A 25,639-nucleotide genomic window follows, 5' to 3' on the forward strand; every position below is an offset into this window, starting at 1 on the left:
ACACAAGAGTTTTGGGGCAGCAATTGAAATCTCTCTCTTGAGCTCCACAGCACAGCTAAGTTAATTGATTATGCTTAATTCTTTTTTATGATAAAACCTGCATTTATGGAGGCCACATATGTGTTTATTACAGTGCACTATAAAAAACAACTGAACAAGAAAACCCCCTAATTTTCTGTCTTGTTAAAGTATCATGTATAAAGTATCAAGGTCTGCTCTGAAAAGTAAAGAGCTGGAAAAGTAGGAGATGGACATTTTGCATTTCTTATGCATTGTTGATAGTTGGAGTTGGTGATCTTAAAGGTCTTTTCCAACCTTAATGATTCTGTGAAATATAACAAGATGCCCGATACCAGACAGTGCATAAAAAACCCTATATGAAGTCCTTGTATTCATAAAGCAACTTTAAGGTTAAGTAAAACCAAGAGCATCTCTTCTTCATTAGTAGTAAGTTCTTATGCAAAAATCTCATGTATGTTCTGGCAGTTTAAAGAAATTATTCACGAGCAAATGGTGGTTGTTGTTGTTTGCAGTGCCTCCAAAGCCAATTCATCTGCAGAAGGTGTCACCTGTTACATACCAAACCTCTAGGCATAAAGCTTTATCACAGAAACCAAGAATGGAGGAAGAGACACCTACCCCTGTTTCTAGTGTCACAAAGGAAAAGTCGAGTAAAGTGTCAGATCTCATCAATCGTTTTGAGGGATGCAGGTATGTAATAGAATTTTAATTGGTTGTTAACTCTTGTTGTGTGTGGACTGTTGGAACTTGAACCTGTGAGGAAGAATATTGGTACCATGGTAGTGCTTAGACCGATCCCTGCCAGAGGAGCTTACGGCAAAACTGTGTGTTTTGAAATGATGCATGCCAATTGTATATATTGCCTGTACAATGTGTGCTTTTTCATAAGGTGCTAAGTGTTAATTTTTCTTCAGAAAAATCCAAACAAACAGGACAAACTTGTGGCATTTTTAAAACATCATGAAAAATGTCAGCAATTTGAAATAAGTGCTGATTCTTAGAATGAAACATTGGTGCTAATCTTAAGTTCTTTTTGTTCTTGCAGGAAAAATATTTACTTTTATAAGCAAACAGAAAAACCCAAAATCCTAATTTTTCTTTTATACTGACTTAACCTTTTCAGATCATTCACGTGAAGAGGTGAACTGTATGAGTCATTGGTATTGATATGGCATACATTCACTAAACTGTTTGCTTTGTAGTACTTGGTGATTTCGGTGAAATATCTTGCTGTTTTTGAGTTTTGATACTGCCTTTTAAAGGAAACATTCGGAACTTTGAGAAACACAAACCACAGTGAACTTCATAAAACACTGTTACTTGTGTGTCTTTAGTTGGATGTACGTGACAAGCATTATAAGCTCTGAAACAGAAGTTCAGAATATATCTGCTCTGTATAAAGAGAGTGACCTTCTAGAAAGCCCTTGACACAGGAGCAGTTCAAGAAACAGTCCAGTGACAGCTGAGCGTTGCAAGTTTTGGATGTGGCTTTCTTGTGTTTCCTCGGGATGCTGATGTTCTGAAGGGATGCTCCCTACGGGAACGAAATGAATGCATAATGTACAACAGAGCGTGTCCTTCTGAGGAGCCAGTATTAAGACTTTCATGGAAAGAATTCCCCCCCAAGATGGGGGAAATTTAATCCTTTATACAGAAGCAGCTGAGCATTGCAAAAGTATGTTTGTCTAGTGGAATAGAAATAATTTCAGAGCTTCATCTACAAGAAACTTGGGTCATTAGGCAGAGACTTAATTGTACTGTTGTCATGACAGCTTCCAAAAGATGGGAAAAAGAAATTACTGCAGCACTGGAGGTCCTGTGCATTCTTCTCAGTCAGGTCTCCAGTCCTGTTATCACTTTGTTTCCCAGTCTTCCTCCAAACCATCATCCAAGTCTTTTTAACAGTGTGGTATCCTTAGAAAAGCGATTTTGTCCTTTCTGGAAGGAAAATCCTTGGGTTCATTGTGCCCTCCACCAATGAGCCCTACCTTTCTTCCTCCTAGACATGCCTGCTGGTTTGTACAGAAACTCTTTTAGTATTATGCAATTAAAGGAAGCTAAAGAGAGACAGCAATGAAAACGTTCTTATTTGTAGAATTTTAAAAATTGGGACATCTTGTTTTGGGGACTAGGGGAAGCGGAGTTGCTTTTTGGCCAACATAATTCATTAAGTACACCCAGTAATATCTGTCCAGTGATTAAATTCTCCTCGACTCTGCTTTTGAGAAATTTTCATAATTAGCATGCCAAATTCTGGAATATCCTGCTGTGGCTGTGGAAGCAATTCCTGTTTTTTTTAAATGAGCTCAGCTCTCAAAATGTGTCTTCCATGAAGGTGAAATTCACTTGTGATTATTGGTCTTCAAAGGTAGCATGTTCATGAACTGCAAACTGTGATCGTCAATTACGATAACGTATTTTCATTAGTCTGCACAGCCCACAAACATGTAGGCATGGCAAAAAGTTAATTAAACCTCATTGCTGTGTGCATGCAATTGAAAAATGTAAATTAATTCTATCTTAGACTTAAGCTTATTTTTTTAAAAAGGCATAATCTTTACATAACTAAAGGAAAACTGATTTAGATTTTTTTTTGTTACACAATGGGAGAAGATTAAGCTAGTATAAGATATTATTTAGCTCTGTTTATGAAAGTGCAGAATATGTTTACAATATTTGTGTAAACTGTCCTATAAATATGGAGTAAACATACAGTTTATAATCAGTCTTCATCTTTCCAGACGATTAATAGTCCATACTAGGAGCAATATGTTAGAGGACAGTCATGGTATTGTTTTGCAATTTGAATATAGCTTGTTAAATGTACTTCAGACAAAAATGTATAGATTTTATTTTGGTTCCAAGGATTTTTATTTTTAGTTTTAAACTATAATGAATTGCAGAGTAGGCTACCATTTATATTATCCTAAAATCTAGAACCTCGAAAAGGAAACAGAAAGAGATAGTGAAAGTTATGAACAAGGGATAACATATGTTTAAAGTGGAGATAAAATATGAAGGGAAAAAACCTTTAGAAGAGGTGCAGCATGATGAAAGGACGCTGCTAAGTAAGGAAACTGGGGGAAGAAATGGGCTAAGAATTTAAAGCTCCCCTTGCCATATGCTGAACTAGGGAAAGGGATGCTAAATGTTCTTGGATGTTTCTCATTCATTTTGTACAATTAAAGGGCAATTAGGGAACAGGCTGCTTGTTAGTTTAAGCATTGGACTGGGACTTGGGAGACCCTGAGTCTTTCTCCATTTCCATCGATAATCTTCTGGGACACTTTGGGCAAATTGCTTCATGTATCAGTGCCTCAGTTCCCTTATCTGTTACTGCGGCTGATCATACTGCCTTCCATTTTACAACTGAGATTCAAGAGAGATGAGGATGTAGTGAATCAATATGGATGGCACTCTGGGTTCCCAGTAAGAGATGCATGTTTGTGTGTGTTTCAATGGAATAATGCAGTTCAAGTCTCAGTGGCCTGAACTTCCTAATATTAACACGGGAAAAAATGGTTTGGGAGGAATTGGTCGTATGGTGCAACTCTCCTACTCCCCATACCAGGGATTTTCTGTAATGCCATGTTTAATTTTTCTCTCATCTGTTTTGTTTGTTTGGTGTTTCTAGCCCATTAAATCCTAGTGATTTGAAGAAAGACTCCTCTGTTCTCCACATTCCTAAATCTCAAGGAAGATATGGGTCAACACCATCACCTCAGCCAAAACTCCCCTCCCAGCACCCACTACAAAACCAGGGAAACAGTAATACCAACAAAACTCAGGTTGCACAGCTACATACAACCAACGGAGTAGCAGCACAAGACCAGATGGAAGATGAGGACAGGAGATTACATGATCATGGCTCCACTACGTCCACCCCGGTTCTGGATAATGCCATCAACAGCAGCTTGATAAATGGGGAAAGTACATCCAGAGAGTCATTGCAAAGTGTGACTGCCTGTGAAGGGCAGATGCTTAACAGCTGCTACAGGACTCCAAGCAGTGATACACTGCTCCCATCTGAAAATGAAACTCTAGAAATTAATACTAATGTGAAAGAAGAACCAACTGAGGAAATCAGTAAGCAAGATCAACCTGTAGAAGCAAAGGTAAAAAGAGAAATTGTTTTGTTCTTGTTATATTACAACTGTGTGTATTTTCTCTAGTTTTTTATTTACAAAAATAAGCTTCCAGGAGCAGGTCAGAAAGTTGAAAATCTTTTGGTTATTTTTCCTCTGAATATAAGACAGGAAAAAAAGGCTTTGCTTGCATTTCCTCCGCTTCTTTCCTTCCCCTCCCTTTCCTTCCCCCTTTCCTTTTTCCCGCTTCTTTCTCCCCCCGCCGCCTTTCCTTTTTCCCATTATCTATCTGAGGTTTAAAAAAAGTGAAACTGAAATATGTGTACGTGGTTAGCACTGTGCTTCAGCTGTGCCAGACTACCAGGGACACATGTTAGGGGTGTATATAAAATAAAATACTATGTGTGGTAAACTGCAGCAGCAGGGTTTCATGCAGAACTGTCAAGTCAAAGCTGGAAAGGCAGTGGCAGTCTGCTAGCTATCAGATGCAAGGTTCAGAGTATACTAAACATATGCCTTGTTAGCAAGGAGAACTTATACCATGATGAGTTTGAGCTTCCTCATAAGGAAGATGTTAAATAATTAAGGGATATAAGTGGGTGGAAGAAAATCGGTCTCAGGAAAACTAATTGCTGAAAAATTGTGCATATTTCTGCTTCTAAAAGTTTGATAATGCAGTTTGCCTTCTTGCACTGAAGCACTGGTGGGCAGTGAACATCATTAGCAGTTCTGGTCCAGCCGTGCTACGTGTGAATCGTGGCAGGGCGGCTGGGCTGGACTCTCCCGGCCTTCCTCTTCACCGCAGAGCCAAGCAGGTGAGCGCTGATAAAGCTCTTTGCTGCTTGCAGGAATAATTAGTTAACTGTAGCCTTTTCCAAGCCCTTAGGTATGGTCAGGTAGGGTTCACATACATCCATGCTTGAGGGTAAATTCTGGCGGGGGGGAGGGGGGAAGGTGGGTCCCAAATTCTCCTGTATTACAGCTAAAATGTTGTAGGTAATGACAAGAAGGTGCCGGGTCGTGGGGGTTTTCTTCTTTGTTTTGGGGGTTGTTTTTGCCCGTAATGAATGACCGTTATGATTCACATCTAAAGATAAGCCTGGTGACGCTCCAAGGCACCTTTAACCTGCCACACCTCTCATTATGTGTTCGTCTCCTGTTTGGTAATGCCTGTTTCCCCTCTCGGTGCCAATAAAGTGCTGAGTGCTCCGTGGGCAGCCCTGTTAAGCTTGAATCCAAGTCACGCAGTAAGGCGCTGGCAGCATTTTCAGGAAAAAGCAGAAACGGGAGGCAGTCCTGTTGTAAAATCCAGGAAGGAACTGGGCAAATGCTAATGGCAGCAATCTCATCCAAATCTGCCTTTCAGCTGCTGGGTGACCGACGCGTCTGATCTGCCCTATAAGAGTCAAATGGTGAGCTGTAACATAACTGTTACTAGAGGTATTGTTTGCTACTGCTAGAAGGGTAAGAAAACAAAAGAAACCAAACCCATGCAGGATAACTCTAAAGTTAGCATCAGTGGAGAGCTGAGTCTGTAAATCTCAACTGGGACACGGCAGCACTTCCCGAGGTACCAGCTCACTTGCAGAACAAGGACGTTCCCTTTGGTCTAGTGAGATTAAGAAGCCTGTCTACCACAGATCGATCTAAGAGTCACACTTTATGAAATCAAACAATGATGTAGTTGGTGTTAATGCAATCTGTAGATTGAAATCAGCCCTGTGGAGATCTAAATAGCTGCTGCCGTGCTGTCTGGAATAGGGGGAAGGTGGTGAGAGGAACAGGAGAGGCCTGGTAGAGCTTTGAGCTGTTACTGTGTCCAAGCAGATATTGGGAAGAAGCAAGAGCATTTTGACAGTCTGTGATTTTGCTAAGCACCCAGTTAGGAAAGGATCTTAAAACTGGGATGCAGTCCAGTTGACGTTGCACCACACTGACTAACAGCACTCTTTCACCCTTTTTAATTAAGCAAGTGTAGGTAAAATTGAGTAAAAGCAATAGGAGCAGATGCATGTGAGTCATAGACAAACTTTAAATTATGCATCTGATACATATATATATTTTGATACTGCTGTAAAGTATCTTCTTTATCTCTTGCATGCCATATGTCCTAATTCAAGGAGGAAAGTGGTGTTATCTCTTTGCAAATGCATACATGTACAGGAGAAGTAAACTAAGTCCACTGCTGGAAGGGGTGAATTAACTTGGGAAATGGTGCAAAACCCAAGCAGAAATTACTGCTTTTTAGACTTGAAGAAGAAAGCTTATTTTAAAGTAATGTTGCTCTTACAATTATTTTTTCCCCTTACCACTGTAGATCTGACTAATGATTATTGCAGGTTCTGGAAAAGTTGAGACAAGACTTAATAAATTTGTCAATGTTCTGAAACATTTTCCCCAAATGACCAGGGTAGAGTATGCTTTATTTCTCTTATTTACTGAATTAGTTTGAAAGTCACAAACCGCAAATAGCACAAGCAAAAAGACAATTAAAAGTGAAAAGTTCCCTGCCTTGCAGCAGAAGCACCTTCTGTCATAAAATTTGGTTTCCCTAAAACACGGAGGCTGAATAGTACAGGAACATCCCAATCAATTAACTTCCTGAATAACATCTTGTGAGAAATCTGCTGCTAGAGCTAACTGAAGACAAGACGACAAATGCTTTGGTATTTATTGAGAGACTGGTGGAATATATGGATTTAGACTGCGTGCATGCGTGCCACAGATGGGGAAGAATCCATTATGCATCTTTATTAAAGTCCTTACTTGCTGTCTCCTTTTAATGGCAATGATGTGGCCTCAGGTACTTCAGATGCAAAACCTGGTGGAGGCCACACATTTCTAAATGTAAGGTGAAGTTTTGATTTAAATACGGTGAAACTTCATTGCGAAGTTAACTTTCTGCCAAGAAACATTTATTGTTGCAACACTTGAGAAAGAGAGGTTCTACCAGCTTGCTCCTCGTTCTACAACTTTATGTTCATCTTTAGCAACAGTAAATGCGGAACAAAGCTGTATGTCTTCAGCACCCAATAGAAATGCGTAAATCCTCTTGAGAAGAATCGCCTCTTCAGGGATACCAGGATCTTGACTGCATTTCTTGGTTGCTGTGCAAGAAACTCACCCATCGTTTGTGCAGTGGACTGTTGCGTAGAATTAGTATGCCAGAAGGTGATGGTAGCATTCAGGATTTTCCTTTCAGGTCTTACAAAATTTAGTGCATTCCTTGATTTGAGAAGCTGAGGACTCAAGAGATTAAAGGAAATCTTAAATTCTCATGGAAATTTACATTTATATTCCCAACACTTGGAAAGCTTTGGATCATGAAGCAGCTATGGCATGAATGGTTTTAGAAAAGAAAACCCCACTCTGTTACTTTAGAACAAACTCGGCATTACAAACAAAAACCCACAACATAGATTGAATGGTATTTGTTCATATTCTACATCTCTTACCTTCTCTCTGTTGCTTAATATATTAGTGCAAAGCCCTTGGGGCAAGGGCTACACCTAAATAGGGGTGAATCATATACAGCATCACTGTCAGGTTGGTAGGTATAGTTTGCTTGATGGGAGATGGCTATACTGGGATTTAGTTTTATGTAAAGTCTGCTTTAAATTAGTGTAACTTTTGCAAGTTTAGGACAATGGAAAAACAATGTTAGGAAATGTGAACATAGCTGCAAAGAGTTCATACTCTCAGTAGCATTTTTCATACCTCATCTTAACTTCAGAGCTCAAGAACAATATAAGTCAAAATTACTTGCTTTAATTTCTTAAGCACCCATAGTATCGTAATGACTCTAAGGATGTGCAACTTTGTACTAAAAAATATATAACTAAGCCCAGGTGAAATACTTACTGTAAGCATCCTATATACAGATAGAAGTTTGCAGTCCTTCCTCATGAACTTTGCCAAATGTTTGGATAGAATGGAAAGTATGGTCTGATCAAGGTATTTAAAATTAATTATTCAACCAAAAAAAAAAAATCTGGTTTGGGTCATTAAAGATGATGGTAACAACTGACCTAAATTACTTTTGTATCTTGTCTTTGCTAAGCAATAAATTTGTTTTGTGTTTATATACCCATGTTTAGCATATGAACTATTTAATGGAAGAAAAAAAGTTATAATATTTGGAATAGTTAGGCACCTTGTCAAATATTATACACTTGTAGCTTAAAGATATGTAACTAAAAATTGTCTAAAATTGGAGTTTTCAAAGGTTACTTTGTGCAAGACGGGTAGAACCAAGAATTTGGTTCAGCTGCAGCCATAGAATCAATACTAATGCTTTATTCAACTTTCGTCTTTAGTTGGAAGAGAATAGAGGTTCATTCTTTCAAATTGCTTAAGTGCTTAAAAAAGCTGCCTAAACATTTTTAGCGTGGATGCATTCTGCTTTGAAGTAGACATCAGGAACATAATGTTACCTCACAGTTCTGATATTTTCATCATCAGTGGAAATCCTGACCTCTAATGTGAACACTATATATCACACGAACCATTACTGATTGTTTTTATATGTTGAGTTGCCATGTGTTATGGATTGTTACAGAAGTTTGAAAAGTTCCCTGAAATCATTGAGAAATTGTGTTTGAAGCGATAGAGTATGTGTCCTGACAGACCCTGTAGTAAATTTTTTTCTCGGTGTTTTTTGTTAATGGTAAGGAACCCAATATAAATACTGGTGTACTAAAAGCATAAAGAAATCATGGGAGGAAAATATAAAACTTTCCCAGAAAAACATGTGTCCATATCTTTCATTTCTATTATCTTATTATCTTACTTGTGAAAAGATATATGTGCATTTATGGTTATATCCTGTGAAAATAAAGCTTAACTTGTAACTTAAGAGAATTAAAATTCCCTTTTACTGTTAATGATTAGATTTGCTACAGTAGTTCTTTAGGGAAGCATTGAAGTTCTCAGAAGTTGAATACTAACATCATGTTTTCCATGGTTTTTAAAGTTTTTTCTTGTAGAAGTTTTCCTCCATTATCTGTATGAGGTTTTTCAAGGCTGTTTTGTTGAACAGCTCTAATAACAAATGGCTCTGTGTCATTCTTATTGTCACAGAACATTATTCACGATTCATTTCCAAACTGTGTTGTAAGAGTTGCTTTCATGCTAGCTGGAATAGCCCAATTCGGGTCTGCAAAAGCGCAGCCCCTTCTTGGGCTCTGCCTGCCCTGAGCCCATCGCTCGGCCGCTGCCTGCATGCTGCTTCAGGGAGGGCTGGGTGGGCAGCTGGGGGTAGGGGCGCAGCGCAGCGTGGTGCCTGCCGCGGCAGAGCTGGGGTGGCGGCCACTGAATTCCCTGAAAGCAGGAAATAAATATATATATATATATGTACACACACACACGCATCTACGCCAGCTGCAGCACTGGCTTCATGCAATGGTGAGTCTTTCCCCCGAATGCGCCTTGCGGCGCGGCGCTGCCAGGACCCACGCGTCCACCTGTGCGTCCGGACCCAGTTCATCCCATGTGCTCAGGACACGTGGCTGCCACTTCCACCCAGAAAAGCTCCTCGGGAGACAGATGCCACGACTAGCAAAATAGCCAGTGACCTGTTGTTTCCGACAGGAAGGAAGCTGGAGTGACCTCATGGAAACCAGGTGCTTTTCTTTGGGTGGGATATTAGATAAAACACTGAGGTGGGTGAATGAGTAGTGAGGAGGATGGAGCTAGCAGAGAAAACACACCTGGGAGTTTGTGTAACATGTGGGCAAACACTGAGATGGTGAGGTGGGAAACTGAGGACTTCCCTAAAAGAAAACTAGTGATACTATTTTATCCTTGCACTGGTATAACCCTGTAGGTTGATGTTCTTATGCTGGAATAAGAACATGCCACTGTGATTAAAAGATAGCTCATCCGTGGTGCGTATTTTTTTCCCAAATAGGAGATTGCTGTGTTGGGTCGTGCAATTAATGTAGAAAGGAGGCTGAGGTTCAAGAATTAGGAGGATGTGTAGGGTTGATACTGAGAGGATGGGAAAGCTGGGGTCAGAGTATAGTGGGAGAGTAAGAGGCATTTGCCGTGATTGAGGAGTGAGGATTAAATGCTTTTTCTGAATTGTTCATTTTGTGTCATATTTTTGCATCTGTTACATGTGATTTTTTTCCCCTCTCTCAATTAGTTCAAGTAGTCTGACACGTGCAGATTGGTTCTATAGCAGTGCTTCAGGGAGAAAGCGGGGTTTTGGAGAGAGAAAAAAATAAAATAAAATTGCTGAGGAACCAGCAGCCTCCATGGTTTTGTGCCTCAAGCCCACATGTAAGATCCCTTGTGAATGGCCGCACTAAACGGTGTGCTGCAGCTGTAATAGCTAATCCTCCAGCTCCCTGCGAAGTCTCTTGACAGCACTTAAAATGCTGTTCTGCAGGTTACTGTGGTTGCTATGCTGATTTAAACAGATTTAATGAACAGCTTTGAAGTCACTCTTGAAAGCCTGTGTTTAGGGAGGAGGCTTGCCGTGTAGCAGTGTGACTGTTAACACTGCAGATTAGAATTGAAATGTGTTCAAATGTGGCATACTTAAAAGGGGAAAAAAGCCACTGAAGTCCTTCAAATGAAAAGGTTGTACACTTTTTTCAGTATTCTGCAAACCATCTTTATAAACGCATTTGCAAACGTTTATTGTACTCTTGTGGAGAGCCGTGTGCTGTTTGAAATCAGAAATAACTCTTTCAAGCTCTCCTCTTTATTTCTTGATGAAGTCGTTCTACGGTTTTTCTGGAAAATTACCACTTTCCCCTAAGCACAAGACTGCTGTTTACTTAGAAAGACTCAGATGTCGTTATATGTGAACACTTTTCAGCACTGGCATTAGATCTGGAAGAAAAAATCTTACAATGAAAGTGTCATTTTGTTGAATCTGACACTTGTGAGCCTGAGGCATTTCCCTAATGTTTTAATATCATAGAAGGCTGTGCTTTCATTGTTTGTTTTGAAGTAACTTCTCATAGCAACTCATAATTTTATATTCTAAAATATTTAGTTTAATATTGAAAATTGAGTGAACGTTTTAAGCTTCCATTCTGCAGAAGAACCAAAAATATATTTTGTGGAATGAAAGACTTTAAAGTGAAAACTTCTCTTGAGATGCAAAAGTGACTTCCGTAAAGACCTAGCGAAGGATTTCTCTAATTGCAGTCAACAATTAATCAGCAATGAGTGTATCGATGAACATAAAACATTTTGTACGGTATTTTTCAATAATTCTGTTGTGCAAAGAACATGCAGTTCAAATAACTTTTGAAACGGGGGCGGGGGCGAACACCAACTTATCCCATCTGTTCCCTCGTACTCTGCAAATCAGCTCTTCCAGCTCTGAAAGGTCAGTGGTACTCAATTACCAGGATATGAGCTGATCTGTTGAGTAGGGAGTTGGTGCTCTGGCAAAGATCCCTGTACAAACTGAGAAATACTAAATGTTTTAGGCTTTGAGTTTTACTGAGCAGTTTGATTTTCGTCATCTTGGGACTTTTGTATTTGTTGATTAAACTGCTAGAAAGTTTGTAAATGTGGTGTCTGTTATTAAATGTGAAGCTTGGATTTCAGTTGCTTTTTGGACTACAAAGTAATCGTATGTTTTTTTCAACTTTTTTTTAGTATTAAATTATGTTTCTTCCAGTATCCTAAGAGCTCTTCTTATTTTCCTCCAGGAGACGGATGAACAGAAACGTCACAAAATTGCCAGTGAACTTCTACAAACAGAAAAAGCCTACGTCAGCCGACTTGACCTCCTAGATGGGGTGCATTTTTCTTGAATTTGTTTTGATTGTCTTGCCTTGAATTCCCTTGAACAGCTATGCATAAGTGTCTATATAAATTACATAAAAGGTGGTATGTTTTTCCCATTTTACTGACTTCTCCAGTCAGTCATTTGCCACATAACTTTGCCTGTGTTTCTGTTATAAGAACACTACATTTTAAAAAGTATTAGAATTTTGTGTATATTAACACAGTTGGTTCTGTGTGTCTAGATGTCACCATAAGCAATAGTAGTGCAAACCTCATACTGGTAGCCCTTGCAACAAAGGTGATGCATAACCTAACACTCATTTCTTGGCTTCTGGTGATGCAGACAAGAAGGACATCATTTTATAATACTGAAATCGCCTGCTCACTAGAGAATTACTAAATTTTTCAAATTAGGGCTACCTGAAAAGATTTTTTTCTTTAGTGCCAAGGAACCTTAGGAAGATGCCCATTCTAAACTGTATATGCCCTGTTTTCCCACTATACATTTAGACTAAGTCCCACTGAAATGAACATGAATTCAAGGATTGAATTCTTGTGCTCTGTAGAATCAAACTGATATTTCTTAAACATGGAAGTCAGTAGTTCTTGAGTATATTCCTTTTTAAACATTGTTTACTTTCTCATGTAACACCTACATCCATTTTACCTAGATACCTATAGCTATGCATTGCCTTACTCCATGATACTTTTCTCAGGCATCACTGTTGAAATTTCTCATGTCTTATTCGTAAGTATTGTACACAGCATTGAGGAAAAAGCAAAAAGCCTCAACTGATGTAATACTTACTCAGATTGCTTGGGCATCTAAGTAATCGTCATCATGAAAGTGGATTTATCTAACTGACCCACATTGGGATGGGTATGATGTATGTTTTAAAACACAAAGTATTGCCAAAAGAAGAGCTTTGACTTAGAGAAGTTTAAAAATAAAAAAGGAAAATGTTTACTTCATTCATAGGTTTTTCTGATAGGTAACATACAATTATTTTCCTTGATGTGATCCTAAATGCATCACTCCTATGCCTGTTTTCCAAATACTATCTGGACAGAATTCTGAAAAATGAATGTCAAGCACAGCTGCTCAACTGCTGCTGCTGAGAGGGAAACAGAAGACTGGGAAGGGACTGTTACGTTTCCAAACTTGGTTAAAAAGTTAGGTGACTTGTGTAGTCTTCAAAGTAACTTGTCCAAAATTAACTAACTGTCCTCTCAGGGATGCAGCAAAGTGAGCATGTTTTAAAGTATAGGTGAAAGTGTACGGCTTTTTTCCTTTTAAGACACTTTTGCTATCTCAGTTGGCATTACCAAAGTTCCTGTCTTCAGACTCTTTTCTTCTTTCACGATCTTCTGAAAGCCCCTTCTAGGGAGAAGCAGTCTGTTGAAGCATGGGAGAGGGAGATAGAGGGACCGTAGCTCCCCATAAGCACTGTTTTATGTGATGTGCACAATAACACCTGCATGCATTTTGTAGCTGCATCTAGTTAGGTAGAGCCCACTGATGGGGAACTAATACATTTTTTTAAAGATACTACAGTAGAGTCCAGTCAGAACTGGGATCCTTTTGTGCTTTAAATGGGATGTGGGGACTGCTCACAGTCTGCCAACTGCTGTGATTTCAAAAGAATAGGGGGATACAGCATACAAAGAGAGAGGTTGGGCTAGTGGTGATCAGACATCATGTTAATTAAAAAGAAAGCAAGAGTGGAAAATACGACTGGAAGACGGGGAGAGCTGAGATGATCTAGCTGCTAAAACAGACAGGATGCCTGGAGTCGGTCCAAAATGGCACTACTTCAGTTTGGCTTTCCTTATGTCTGCTCTGCCTGCAGTGTTTTCCTGGCTCACAAGGAAAAAAGTGGGCTGTAAGGGAAGGAGAAGCTTTTAACTTCTGGTGAGGGAAAGACAATAAATGAGTTTGTCATTACCTGTCTATATTATTGAAATATTAATCTAGCCTCAGTTGGAGTAGGAGGGGTGGATAGGTGGTCTTCCACTGATTGAAGATAATTGGCTGATAGGTTTGGGGCTCTTTTTCTGTATTGCAGGTATTCTATTCCAGACTCCTCGAGGAAGCCAACAGAGGTTCATTTCCAGCTGAAGTGATTAACAAAATTTTTTCTAACATTTCATCGATAAATGCTTTCCACAGTAAATTCTTACTTCCAGAACTTGAGAAAAGAATGCAAGAATGGTAAGAGGCGATTCACTGGTTAATATCCTACTAAAACCGTGTCTGTAGAAACTATGGCACAGGGTTGAGGTAGGGAAGGTACCTTCATAATTAAGCACTCCAGGCCCAGGAAGTACTGTGGGTAGGAGAACATCTGCTCTTCCACGCTTCATCAGGATCTGACTCAGTAGATGACTTGCATCCTTTGCTCAACATAAAGGACATGTATCTCTCTGAAGCCAGTGAGATTACTCATGATTAATGCCTTGCTGAATTAGAGGTTCAGACTGAAATTGTGCTACCTGATTAATTCCTTGCACAGAATACAAAATTGTGATAAATAACATGTATGTGTTTTGTGCGACCCTTGTAGCACAGTAACCTTTGTCATTATTGCTTTCTGTAATAAGGTGGGGTATGTGTTTGGTTTTCTGGGTTGGTTTTCCTCAGCTTTTCTTGATAGGACCTCTATCTGGAGCAAGCAAGAAGGATAGCTGAGGTGTAAATATACTCTGTGATAATCATATGTGACTGCAGGATCTTTCTCCTCCCTTGGTGTATATTATACTGGAGATATTAAAATATAGCCACGTATTCTTGGTCTCTCATGTAATGGGGAAGGGAAGTCCCAAACCCTTGCTGCTTCTCTAACTTATTTGGGAAATGGGGACACCTTGTTAGAAATTAAAACAAACAAACAAACAAACAAAAACCAAAATAAACCCAGTAAAAATTTATGAATATTGTTTCATCCAGTTGTTTCACCTCAGCACCTGTTTGGTTGCTGTATTGCCTGTTATCTAGGATTTAATGCGAGGAATTCTAGTGTTTGTCCAGATATAATTTCCAGTTACATTTTCATATAACACCTTAATTGTCAAAAATCATGCTAAAAAATAAGAATTAATATGTTCTTGTGACATATATGACAAAATCTCAGACCACACAGAGGTGCTTTAGACAACAACCTATAGATCTCCTGACTCGATAAGGTGATTCCCCTTTAAAATGATGATTCTTTAAAATAGAATATTTACCATGCACAAACACATGGTAGCCCTGTATAGTCTATAATGCAAGAAAGTAAATAAAACCTAAGCATCATGGAATGTAGCAAAGTTTACACCTTAACTTACGTTCCTTGCAAAATGACCATGTAAGGTAAATCCACCCTTTTCCTCTGATCAATTGAAAAAATCTGATAGGAAATATGAATGTCTGGATTGAAATAGAGGGCATATTCATGAGGAGTTAAACTTAGTGCAACAGTGTTTAAAAACCGGCTTACACTACATTATGTCAGTGCTGTACATATTTGAAATGAAATTTGTGGTGTACTGTTAAAATTTTGTTAAAATTTCCAGACATTTTATAGAGCATAGAAGATGGGCTGCACTGCCTTATGTATTTGCAAAATGCGAAATTGCATACTAATAATGTATGTATAATTACATAGCTTCAAAGTTGAAAAGTGCTTTTGCAGGTGAGCTTTGACTACTAGTGTAAAACTAATAAATTGTATCATTAAGGATATTATCTTTCCCACATTGCTTGGAAACAACCTCTCTGCTGTACCTGAAGCCTGTTTAAATTTAAAACATTATGCTTTTGGGAGGAGTTAGAAGAAAGCGTGCAGTTGAAGAGAACAATTTCTGACCATCGCTGAAAGAAAAATCTGGGATAATTTTCACTCCCTATCACCAGTCTCTGAAACAACAGCCTCTGCCAGATAGAGAGTTCATTTTCCTCAGCATTTCCCTTAATTGGACATAGAAAATATTTAAGTATGTTCTATTCGTAGGCTTATGCACTTCTATTATTGTTTAGCTTCCAACAAAAATAGCTGGATAAAAACTTCTGACACTTTCCCTGAGTTGTGGTTTGTTTTGAAAACTTAAGGTAAAAATATATAGTTTTGCAGCTGGGAAAGTAGATTGGAAGCAGATTCTTCTTTCTTAAAAGAAAAGGTAGTGTGAATCTAAGCTTATTGGGTGGAAATGAAATTGCCTGGTAGTTGCATTTTGAATGAGTTGAGCAACAGCTCTTTTACAACATATGGCTTGAAAACACTGGAAACAGCCTTGTTGCAGTGTGTTTCCTATGGAAGGAGCATAACAGCATAACTGTGATCCCACATCAATCAAAGTACCTATCTAACTGTCTTTTGTACCCGAGGATGACCAATAGCAGGTACCTGGGGAAGAATATAAGACCCCAGCACGATAGCCTCTGGGGGAGGGGGGCATTGGCAAAGAAATTATTTCACTCTTTCAACACAAAATTTTGGCATCTGTGGCAACTATAGAGCTGACCTACATGTGTGATTTGTTTTGCTTTGAAACTGCAACTTTCAGTTTTGTTGGATCCCTGTTAGCTTGTATATTGGAAGAGAAATCAGTTGTTCTGTAGTCACCTTTGCTGTGCTGTGATTTTACAGACCTTTCCTTAGTTTTCTTGCAGCCATGACAGTTTTAAATAGGATGCTACAAATCATGATTAGTAAGTCAGCTGTTTCATGTCTGGGTTTTTAGAATGCAAAGGTGAATACCATCATGGTCTGACAACACGGAAATACAAATTGTTTCTGTACCTATGTTACAATGTGAAGTCCTGCTTCTTGACCCACGTAACGATGCTATCTTTGTTGTCTGGCAATAACGCAGTGCTGATTTGGGTCCGTGGTGATAGTTCTCTTTTTGATCTGTCTGTCCAAGACAGCAGTAACTGTCCTGTACCTGATGACATTTAGTAGAATTTAATATTTTTGCTCATGGTTGAGTAGCGTTTGAATATGAGATGAACTAGTTGTCTATACTTACACGTCCATCAAGGGAGGATGCTGTTCTCAGAAGGTTCTGCTGTCTGCAACTTCCCCTGTCCTTCCTGTTCTTTCAGAGCTCTTTGTGTGATGTGGACCTTGTCTTTCGCACCTGAAATGATGATGAATTTGTTTTTCAGCCTCAGAGTCTTCAGATATATAAGGGCCTTGCAGGAAAAGTGGTTATGAAATTTTTCAATCTTCAGAGACAGTGAAATTGCAGCGCTCTGTGTAAATGAGCAACCGTGGGTATCCAAGGAGCAGGCATAGCAAACTGTTCCTACTTCTTGGTTTATGAAAGTTTCAACAATTTCTTTTAATGTCTGTCTAGTAATAGCTGTGAAACGGTTAAGTAGAAGCATTCTTTTTTTGTGCCAGTTTGTTTAGATAAAAAGGACTGACACAGTCTTTTCTGCTTTAAGGGTTTTTTTTAATTGTAAAATTTTATAATTATTTATCTGTTAAATTTACCAGAAAACTTTGTGTGTGGTTTTTTTCTCGTGACCTTTAGAAATATATTCACATTTCCTTCGTTCTGTTGGAATTGGTATGATTGGCATTTTATTTTCAGTTTAAAATTATGCTGCCCCAGTGCAATAAAATGACAACCCAGGGAAATTGCATTCAGTGGCTCAAAGGAATGGGTTTTGGTTTTAAACTTCTAGCTTGCCTTTGAAAGTGTATGTGCTTGCTTGCATGTAGAGTGGTTGAACAAATACGCAAAGCTAATTAAGGGTGGAGAGCCTTGGTGATTTCAGAGACCAACTTCTCACCCTGTCTTGTCCCCCGCTGTAGTTGCCAGGCACAGCAGTAGCTCAGACCTCTGCCAGGTCGTACAGAGGTACCTTCTGCCCCCTCAGAGGGAGCTGGAGCTGGACCAGCCTTTGCTGGTCCTGGCCATATTCGCTATTCAAATAACTTCTCCCTTCTGCACAGCTTTTCCCTTGGAGAAGTGGTGTGTTGGAGTAGGCTGATGAAGTAATTGCAGTAACTTGTTTCACTTTAGACCACTGCCACAACGTTGTTTTCAGACTTTCAGAAATCCAGAGATACTGAGTTTCTGAATCTGTCCTTGAAAATGAAATGTGAAACGTGTTTCGTATTGTAGTTACTCAGAGGTGCGTATGTGCCGTTCCCCTTTCTTTGTGTGCATCAACAGCGCAGCTTTTCACTGCTTCTCCATCAGTTTCTTTACTGTTCTGTTTTATTTGAAGATGCTATCAATAACTGGGAAAGATGTGGGAAAGTTCTCACAGAAGACTGGAATCCAAGGGATTCTCTCCACTTCATAGGTTTTCTTAGATAAATAATGATTTTTAGAAGTTCTAAACACGTGTTTGTGACGCATAGAAGGGAAGCTGTACAGTATGGATTTAGTCCTCAAACAAAACCACAGGTTAGGTACTTAGAAGGTGAAGTATGGTCAAAAGTAGATAATGTAGTTTTAAGGAACTGCAAATACAATAAATTAGGCCATGTTTTGTAAGAAAAGCCTTTCAGGTTTTTCATTATAGATAGCTTTTCTTTCTTTAGTGCTCTACATGACCCATAATGCTTATACATGATCAAAGAGGATACAAACAATCTTTCCATGTTAACTCAGGTCAGTTTTAATGGTTACACTGGAACTCTATATGAGGCGATCCCGAACAAGGAATCTCTGTTAAATGCTTGAAACCGTTTTATAACCTTGTGTGACTTTTTTTTCTTTCCTGTTTGCTCTGAGATTCCACTCTCTTACTTTGCAGGACTACCACCCCCAGAATTGGAGATATTCTGCAGAAGTTAGCTCCTTTCCTCAAGATGTATGGAGAGTATGTGAAGAATTTTGATAATGCAATGGAATTGGTGAAAACGTGGACTGAACGGTCACCTCAATTCAAATTCATTATTCAAGACATTCAGGTAATGGGGAGAATAATGTAGATCTCCAAGTAATACAGCCATATATAAAAATATATAGGTTTGTGGGTGAAAAAAAGGATTAAAGAGAAAATGAAATACCAAATCCCGTAGAATTAAGGGTTGTTTTTGTCCGCTTCACACCGCGTTCTGTTTCTTCTTCTTCTCCCTTCACACGTGCACAAATATCCACAGGAATGCAGCCTTTCCAGTGCAACATAGAGGACGAAAGTAGAAAGGTCGAAACGTGAGAAGAATAAAAAAACACTACGTTTTGTCATAGATACCAAAAGTAAATACTGTTTTAGGATAAAGTGACATATCAGTGCAACTGTAGATCCTTGCACTGAATCCCTAAGTACTCTGTTGGCTCACATCAGTGCTGTTATGCAGAGCACTACGCTTTGGCAGTAAGTATATAATCCTAAATGCTGAGCCGCAAAAGGTAAAGAAAGCTTAACAGTTAAGCAATGCGCTATTCTTTTCAGAGGTGCGTTTTATACCCTCTAGTGCTCCCCGTAGGGGTGTCTGTGAATTGGCAGGTATGTGTCCTGCAGACGGAGCAGCTAGAAATAGGATACGGTACTTCTGCTTAAATTTTACTGCTCTGTGGGGTCTTGTGATTCTGTGCCAGGGAATCCAAATACGTGTATTTTAATGTCATATTTTAATTGCATCTAAGATTATGGAAATGAATATGCATCTTGACACACTTCTGAGGGAGGTTACATTATCAATGAAATTCAAAGCAAGCACTCCTCAGGTAGATGAATGGGCTATAAAGGTATATGTTAAGAACTGTTTTTATTAATTCAGTTGTAATTCTTTTGTCTGAGTTATTACAAAATTAAGTTAAAATACACTGGTGTTCGGAAGGTTTTTTTGGTAGGACTTCTATTTGTGAATTCTACTGGATACTTAGAAAACTTTTTACAATTATTTTCAGGAAAGAATTTCTAATTATTTGGTTCAGTACAGTAGTTCTATTTTCTTGCAGAAGGTCTGTCGTGCATGTTTCAAACTACATTATTTATGTTTTATCAACCATAACTTTTATTTTATTATATCCTAATAACATTTTTGCCTACTACATTGAAATATGTTTACAATCTTTTAGAAGGAAAAAGTGTGTGGAAATTTGACATTGCAACATCACATGCTAGAACCAGTACAACGCATTCCACGCTACGAGATGCTTCTAAAGGACTACCTAAGGAAATTGCCTCAGGATTCTCTAGACTGGAAAGATGCTGAAAGTAAATATCTTCTAGCCATTAAAAGAGCTGTAATAAGATATTAGTAAGAGGATACTGTAAATTAAAGCTATTTTCAGGAAAAATAAAGTGAAGAAGCAAAGTCCCTCTGAAAAGAATGACAGAATTTCTTCAGTGGAGTTGGTAGGATTCTTCAAATAAAATCTGTTTGACTAGTGGATGAAGTTAATATAAAAGCTGTAAAGCCTTTAGCATTCTTCTCCCGGAGCACACAAGTTTGCTTTAGTTCTGGAATAGCGCACAGGTTTTGATTTGTTTGCTTTGCGGATAATCAGGTGTTGCAGTGGTTTTTCTTTCTTTGGTTTTGCAAGCATTTTGGTTTGCATTATGCACATTTGCAATGTCTTTTATTTGTAAAAAAGTGGATTTAGACTCGTCAGATTTTTAAGCTCCTGTATGGAAAAAGAATAGCACATTTTAAAATTTATTCCTCTCTGTATTTACACAAGAGTACTTCAAGATACTTCCACAGATTTTTCCATATTAGTTGCCGGATAATTTTTGAAACATTTCATTGTTAGTACCATTACTGTACACATTTGGAGTATGAGCTGTTTCAACTAAAAAACCCATAGTTTAACATTCTGGACTACTTTGAGAAGAGAGAGGAGAGAACCATGACTGTTCATGTCACAAAAATGTGATTCTAAGTGCTGAAGCTCTAAAGTAATCTGCAATAATTCTCTTCTGATCTTTCCAGATCATAATTTTTATTTAGTAGCTGACTCTCTTACACTTTCCACTTTAGCTTGGTTACTTTTTATTGATAATTTAAGAAATATTGTAGTGTGTAATTTACATTAAAATGACAATGAATTTTGTAGAATGATCCATTTTTTTCCTATGCAATATATAAATATGTAAAAATGCAGCTTTTTGGTTTTACTTTTTTCTTTCTCTTCTGTCTAGAATCCCTGGAAATTATATCCACTGCAGCAAGTCACTCAAATAGTGCAATAAGAAAAATGGTAAACGATCCTTTTTTTCCCGTTCACTTTTTAATATACTGTATTTGAGTATTTGCTGAAGCTAGGAGCGTGAATTGCAAATCTTCCCTAAAATGGGAAAAATATGTTTCCTGGGTCCAAGTGATTGGTCCTGCTTATTGTAGAATGATAGACAAAATCTGGCATTGCACCTAATTCCTTCAAGTGGAAAATGGGACAGGCTGGGTTCCCCTCCTGGCTCAAATAGCTGACATTACGCTGGATTCTTAACCTTGTTTCATCTGTTTCTGTCAGTGGAAGGATAGTGTTTGTAAAGAGTAGTTACTGTTTCTCTACCATAGTGGGCTGGTATGATAGGTACTTCATTAAGTGTGTGAGATGTTTTGGACAAGAAATAATGGAGGCTGTGTGTATAACTGCATTTTTAAAATTACCACGGAGATAACATTTCTAAAAGTACTTGTTACTGCATCAACTAAGTTAATCGATCTGTATGGCTGACCATATATACTGGGTATATATATGTTTTTCAAAGCTAACATTTTCCAGACTTACATGAGCTCCCATCATTTCATTTAAACATGCTTAAAGATCTGTGCTTTTAATTAATAAGTTTTATAACTGTATTTTCACTGTAAAGGAGAACCTAAAGAAATTGTTAGAGATATATGAGATGCTAGGAGAAGAGGAAGACATTGTGAACCCTTCAAATGAACTGATAAAAGAAGGACAGATCCTTAAACTTGCTGCTCGCAATACGTCTGCTCAAGAACGGTATCTTTTCCTAGTAAGTATGGTGGGCTGTGTTTGCAGGGCTCTTTCAAGTCTAGAAAGGTATACAGCCTTTGGTTGCTCTAGACCAAAGGGAGGGGGAAATTCGCTCTTGTTGATCTCAGTCCTTTTCCACTAGTGATATTAGAGCATGAGTAAACTTTATACTACTTATAGAAAGGCTTGAAAACGCCATTTAGAGCAGAGTATGTGGTTTTAAATAAATGGAACCAGTGTCCAGCAACTCACTTATTTAAAAGTGGTGGCTGATTATAAATGCAGGTCCTAGGGCATGAGAACTTTGACGTTCTCATGAAACTGAAATGTAAAAAGTTTAGGATTGTCGTCCTGATCGATTGTGTGTGTCCCAGTAGGACTCATGGTCCTGTGGGATCTTGGCAGGTCAATCCTCCTGTCAATGGCAGGTCATCCTCCTGTCAGGTGCCTGTGTCCTGTCTTGGAACTAATGTACTACAGCCATGCTCCCTTACAACTTCCGCGTGGAGAAGTTTTGATGTAGTTCATTGCTTCCCGTGCATTAAAAATTGCTAATACATTTTTGCTTGTGGGCCTTATAATGCATGTCCTTTTGGTTAATAAAGACCAGTAATAAGTTGTTGAGGCACAACTCCTACTTATCTGTGCTTCAAACAGAAGGAGAAATTGTTGAATAGAAAGGCCTCAAATGGGGCCAGACAGCTGATTAAAGTGACGTGCACTTCATATGAAAGGTGACAAGTCCAAGTGTGCTGTATCTGTGATACAGACTAGACAATAGGCCAGACAGGATTTCTGTCAAATACGATTTAACTGAAATGAATTTCTCTTTTTAATAATTAATTGTGAGAAAATGTGAGGGAAAAAATGTGAGAGAATTAAACACTATAGATCTAATAACTGTGCTTCTAGGCTGGGGCTTGAGACATTTAAACATTATTTAAAGTTCTAATCTTTAATGAAGGAATATATCTTTGTCCTGTTCATGTTGGGGGTTTTTTTTTCCCTGTGGTATTGAGGGTTTCAGTGAGTAAAAACTGTAAGACAGAAATGTTGTTCTATCTTGGAGAAAAGACAAAAAATGTCCTCAAATAATATTAGTTACAACTTCTACAAAACCTAATGTTTTCCGTACAGGGTAAATATAAATGTATACACTGAAGAAAAGAGTTCTTATTGTGCCATTTTGAGTAGTTTTCGCAGAATTGGGCATAAGAATGTTTTTTTTCCAACAGAAGGTTTACAGTGGTATAAAATACCCAGTCTGAGTATAGTTGCTAATAAATGCTGTGAAGACTGCTGCATATACAGAGCAATTATTCTTATATCCACTGAACCTGGCTTTAATCTTATTTCTAAACAAATAAGAAGAGATGGTTGTCTTTCATGAGAGCTTTGGTCTTCTCGTACATCAGCTGAGCAGGAAAGAACCTGCTTTCTCACCCACTGAGTCCAGCTTTGTGATATTGTCTCAGATCTCTGCATCTCTGGTTTTGTTAAAGCAAAGCCCTGTGTTTATTTTTTCCCCAGTTTAACAATATGTTGCTCTACTGCGTCCCCAAATTCAGCTTGGTAGGATCAAAATTCTCGGTTCGAACCAGAGTTGGCATAGATGGTATGAAGATTATAGAAACTCATAATGAAGAATATCCACACACTTTTCAAGTCTCTGGAAAAGAGCGGACGCTGGAGTTGCAGGCCAGGTAAGCAAAGTCTTTTTATCTAATTTTTGGAGGATTAAATATACACACAAGAGATTTGGAGTAAGATGTAATGGGCTTCATCTTAGTATCAGTGTTTTGAAAATAGCCTAGGCTGCCAAAAACATACATTATCAGCCCCAGAATCTCTTAAGAAGATGCATCTGCAGTATATAGTGCATTACCTACTTTGCAGAAATACCCAAGATAGCTGTGAATGGGCTGGCTGGAAAATGGAAAGCAGCGTACCCAACTGGTGCAAAGGCAATCTGTCTGACATCAAGCGTTTTGGGACACTGAGCGTGTTAATCTTGGGGCAGTGCTGCTGCCTGTGGTACCTGAGCCACCTTGGTACAAATCGGTCTGTTCACCTCAGGGCACGTTCACCCAGCAAAACTCTCTGCCCTGGTGGGTTTATGTCCACAGAACAGAGTTTTCTACAGCGGTAGGTGGGCACCTGCTTTCCTTTATTCCTCAGGCCAGTTTCCAAGTCTACTTGTTTTCCCTCAGTCCCAGGTATCTTTTGGAAGATTCAGCTTCCTTTTGTTTAATGGCATACTCTTCTTGCCACTGTATACAGGTTTAAACAACAGCAACGACAAAAAAAAGCATTGAGGAAATCACTTTTTTGGGGGAGGGAGGACGATTTAAGAGATACACGAGAGAAATGTGTGTTAGTATGTGAACTTAGTAGCGCATGAAATGAGAGGAGAAAAAACCACCTGCATCACTTTAATAAGATAAACTTTGCATCATCCTCTTTTCCTCTGTATCCTGTTATTTAAAACAAAAAAGTTTAACAATACAAATACTATTACTACTTTTAAATGCATTTACATTTATCTTTCAACTTGAATTCGCTGCTTAGTGGTGTGCAAATGTGTGAAGCCTGAAGTCATGCTTTTGTTTTCTGTTTTCAGTTGGACAGTTAACAGTATTGTTTAAATTTAAATTCCTGATAATTGCTTACTACTTGGCTTTTGCAAGAGGTTGTTGATAGTGAGAGAATGTTTCCTGAACTAGTTTTGGACTAATGTGTCAAATATTTCTTTTAGTTCTGAACAAGATAAGGAAGAATGGATAAAGGTAAATTCATCTACATTCTTTATTTACTAAAGACTTTTTCACTGAAGCACTCAAAAAAGTAATATTCATATCTTCTGGCTGTAGCTTCCCTCTGATTCTGGCCAGAATGCAGACAGTCCTTTTTATATGTAATATGTTTGAGGAATTTCTTCACTGTTTCCTTAGGCGCTTCAGAATACTATAGAAGCTTTTCAGCAGAGGAATGAAACTTTCAGAAATGCTATTGCTAAAGAATATGAAGACACACCTGTCGAGGTTTCTGTAAGTTGCTGTTATTCCTTTGTAACCTTCTTAGTACCCATTTTATTCTTCAATAAGTGTAAAATGTTTGGCAGAAACTTTGTTTTCAAGCTCATCATTCATACAGCAGAGGAATTACAAAGTAGTCAACTTGTTGGTAATTGTTTTTTTTTTCCATAATGCCAAATCTTATAAACAAGCCTCTTCTTTTCTTTTTTTTTTTTTTTCCTTGGAATGCATAACAGGGTACCCTTTCAGTGATGCATAATGATTTTTGACTGGGTTCTTTGTTATTTCTTGTGTAGATTTCAAAATGCATCTTGAGCTGTGTTTTGCCATTTCCTTTCTAGAGGAAGAGGATAATTATTTTTGCTATTTAAAGTACTGCACAACTTTTTATACTGGCTTTTTTTATTCTCTCATTCTCCCCCCGCCTCCCCTTCAGAACGCTGAGCTTGGGAAGAGAGCACCAAGGTGGATACGAGACAACGAAGTAACCATGTGCATGAAATGCAAGGAGCCCTTTAATGCACTGACAAGGAGAAGGCACCACTGCCGAGCATGTGGACACGTAAGTGCAAAACCCTGGCTGCTGTAGCTGGTGAGCAGGCTTGGGAAAACGGGTCTAAGCACCTAGCTGACTTCTGCTGGCTGCTTGTTACGCTGCAGAATGTGTTGCTGTGCTTGAAAGGAGCAGCTGTGTATAGCATACCACAAAGGATCCTCTATCTGCTTTAGTTGGCATGGTAAATTTGGAAGTAATTTGGAGCAATGGAAGATGCATGTTTGTGTAAAATGTCCCAAGCCCCTGGACATACTATACTGTTCACAGAATCATTAAAGTTGGAAAAGACC

General features: G+C 38.5%; 1 protein-coding gene across 1 annotated transcript; it reads left to right on the top strand.

Annotated features, from left to right (window-relative positions):
* Nucleotides 1-541: 541 nt before the first annotated feature.
* Nucleotides 542-25,355, top strand: FGD4 (FYVE, RhoGEF and PH domain containing 4; the record flags this gene model as incomplete). The annotated part of the gene is made up of 12 exons (XM_010296705.1): nucleotides 542-711; nucleotides 3,656-4,136; nucleotides 11,780-11,869; nucleotides 13,925-14,070; nucleotides 18,616-18,772; nucleotides 19,887-20,025; nucleotides 20,953-21,011; nucleotides 21,631-21,777; nucleotides 23,289-23,461; nucleotides 24,514-24,544; nucleotides 24,710-24,805; nucleotides 25,230-25,355. Coding segments are annotated over exons 1-12 (1,737 nt in total), but the record flags the coding sequence as incomplete, so codon positions are not given.
* Nucleotides 25,356-25,639: the final 284 nt, after the last annotated feature.

Source organism: Phaethon lepturus, unplaced genomic scaffold, assembly GCF_000687285.1.
Source record: "Phaethon lepturus isolate BGI_N335 unplaced genomic scaffold, ASM68728v1 scaffold4060, whole genome shotgun sequence".
In the NCBI taxonomy this organism is placed as follows: Eukaryota; Metazoa; Chordata; class Aves; order Phaethontiformes; family Phaethontidae; genus Phaethon; species Phaethon lepturus.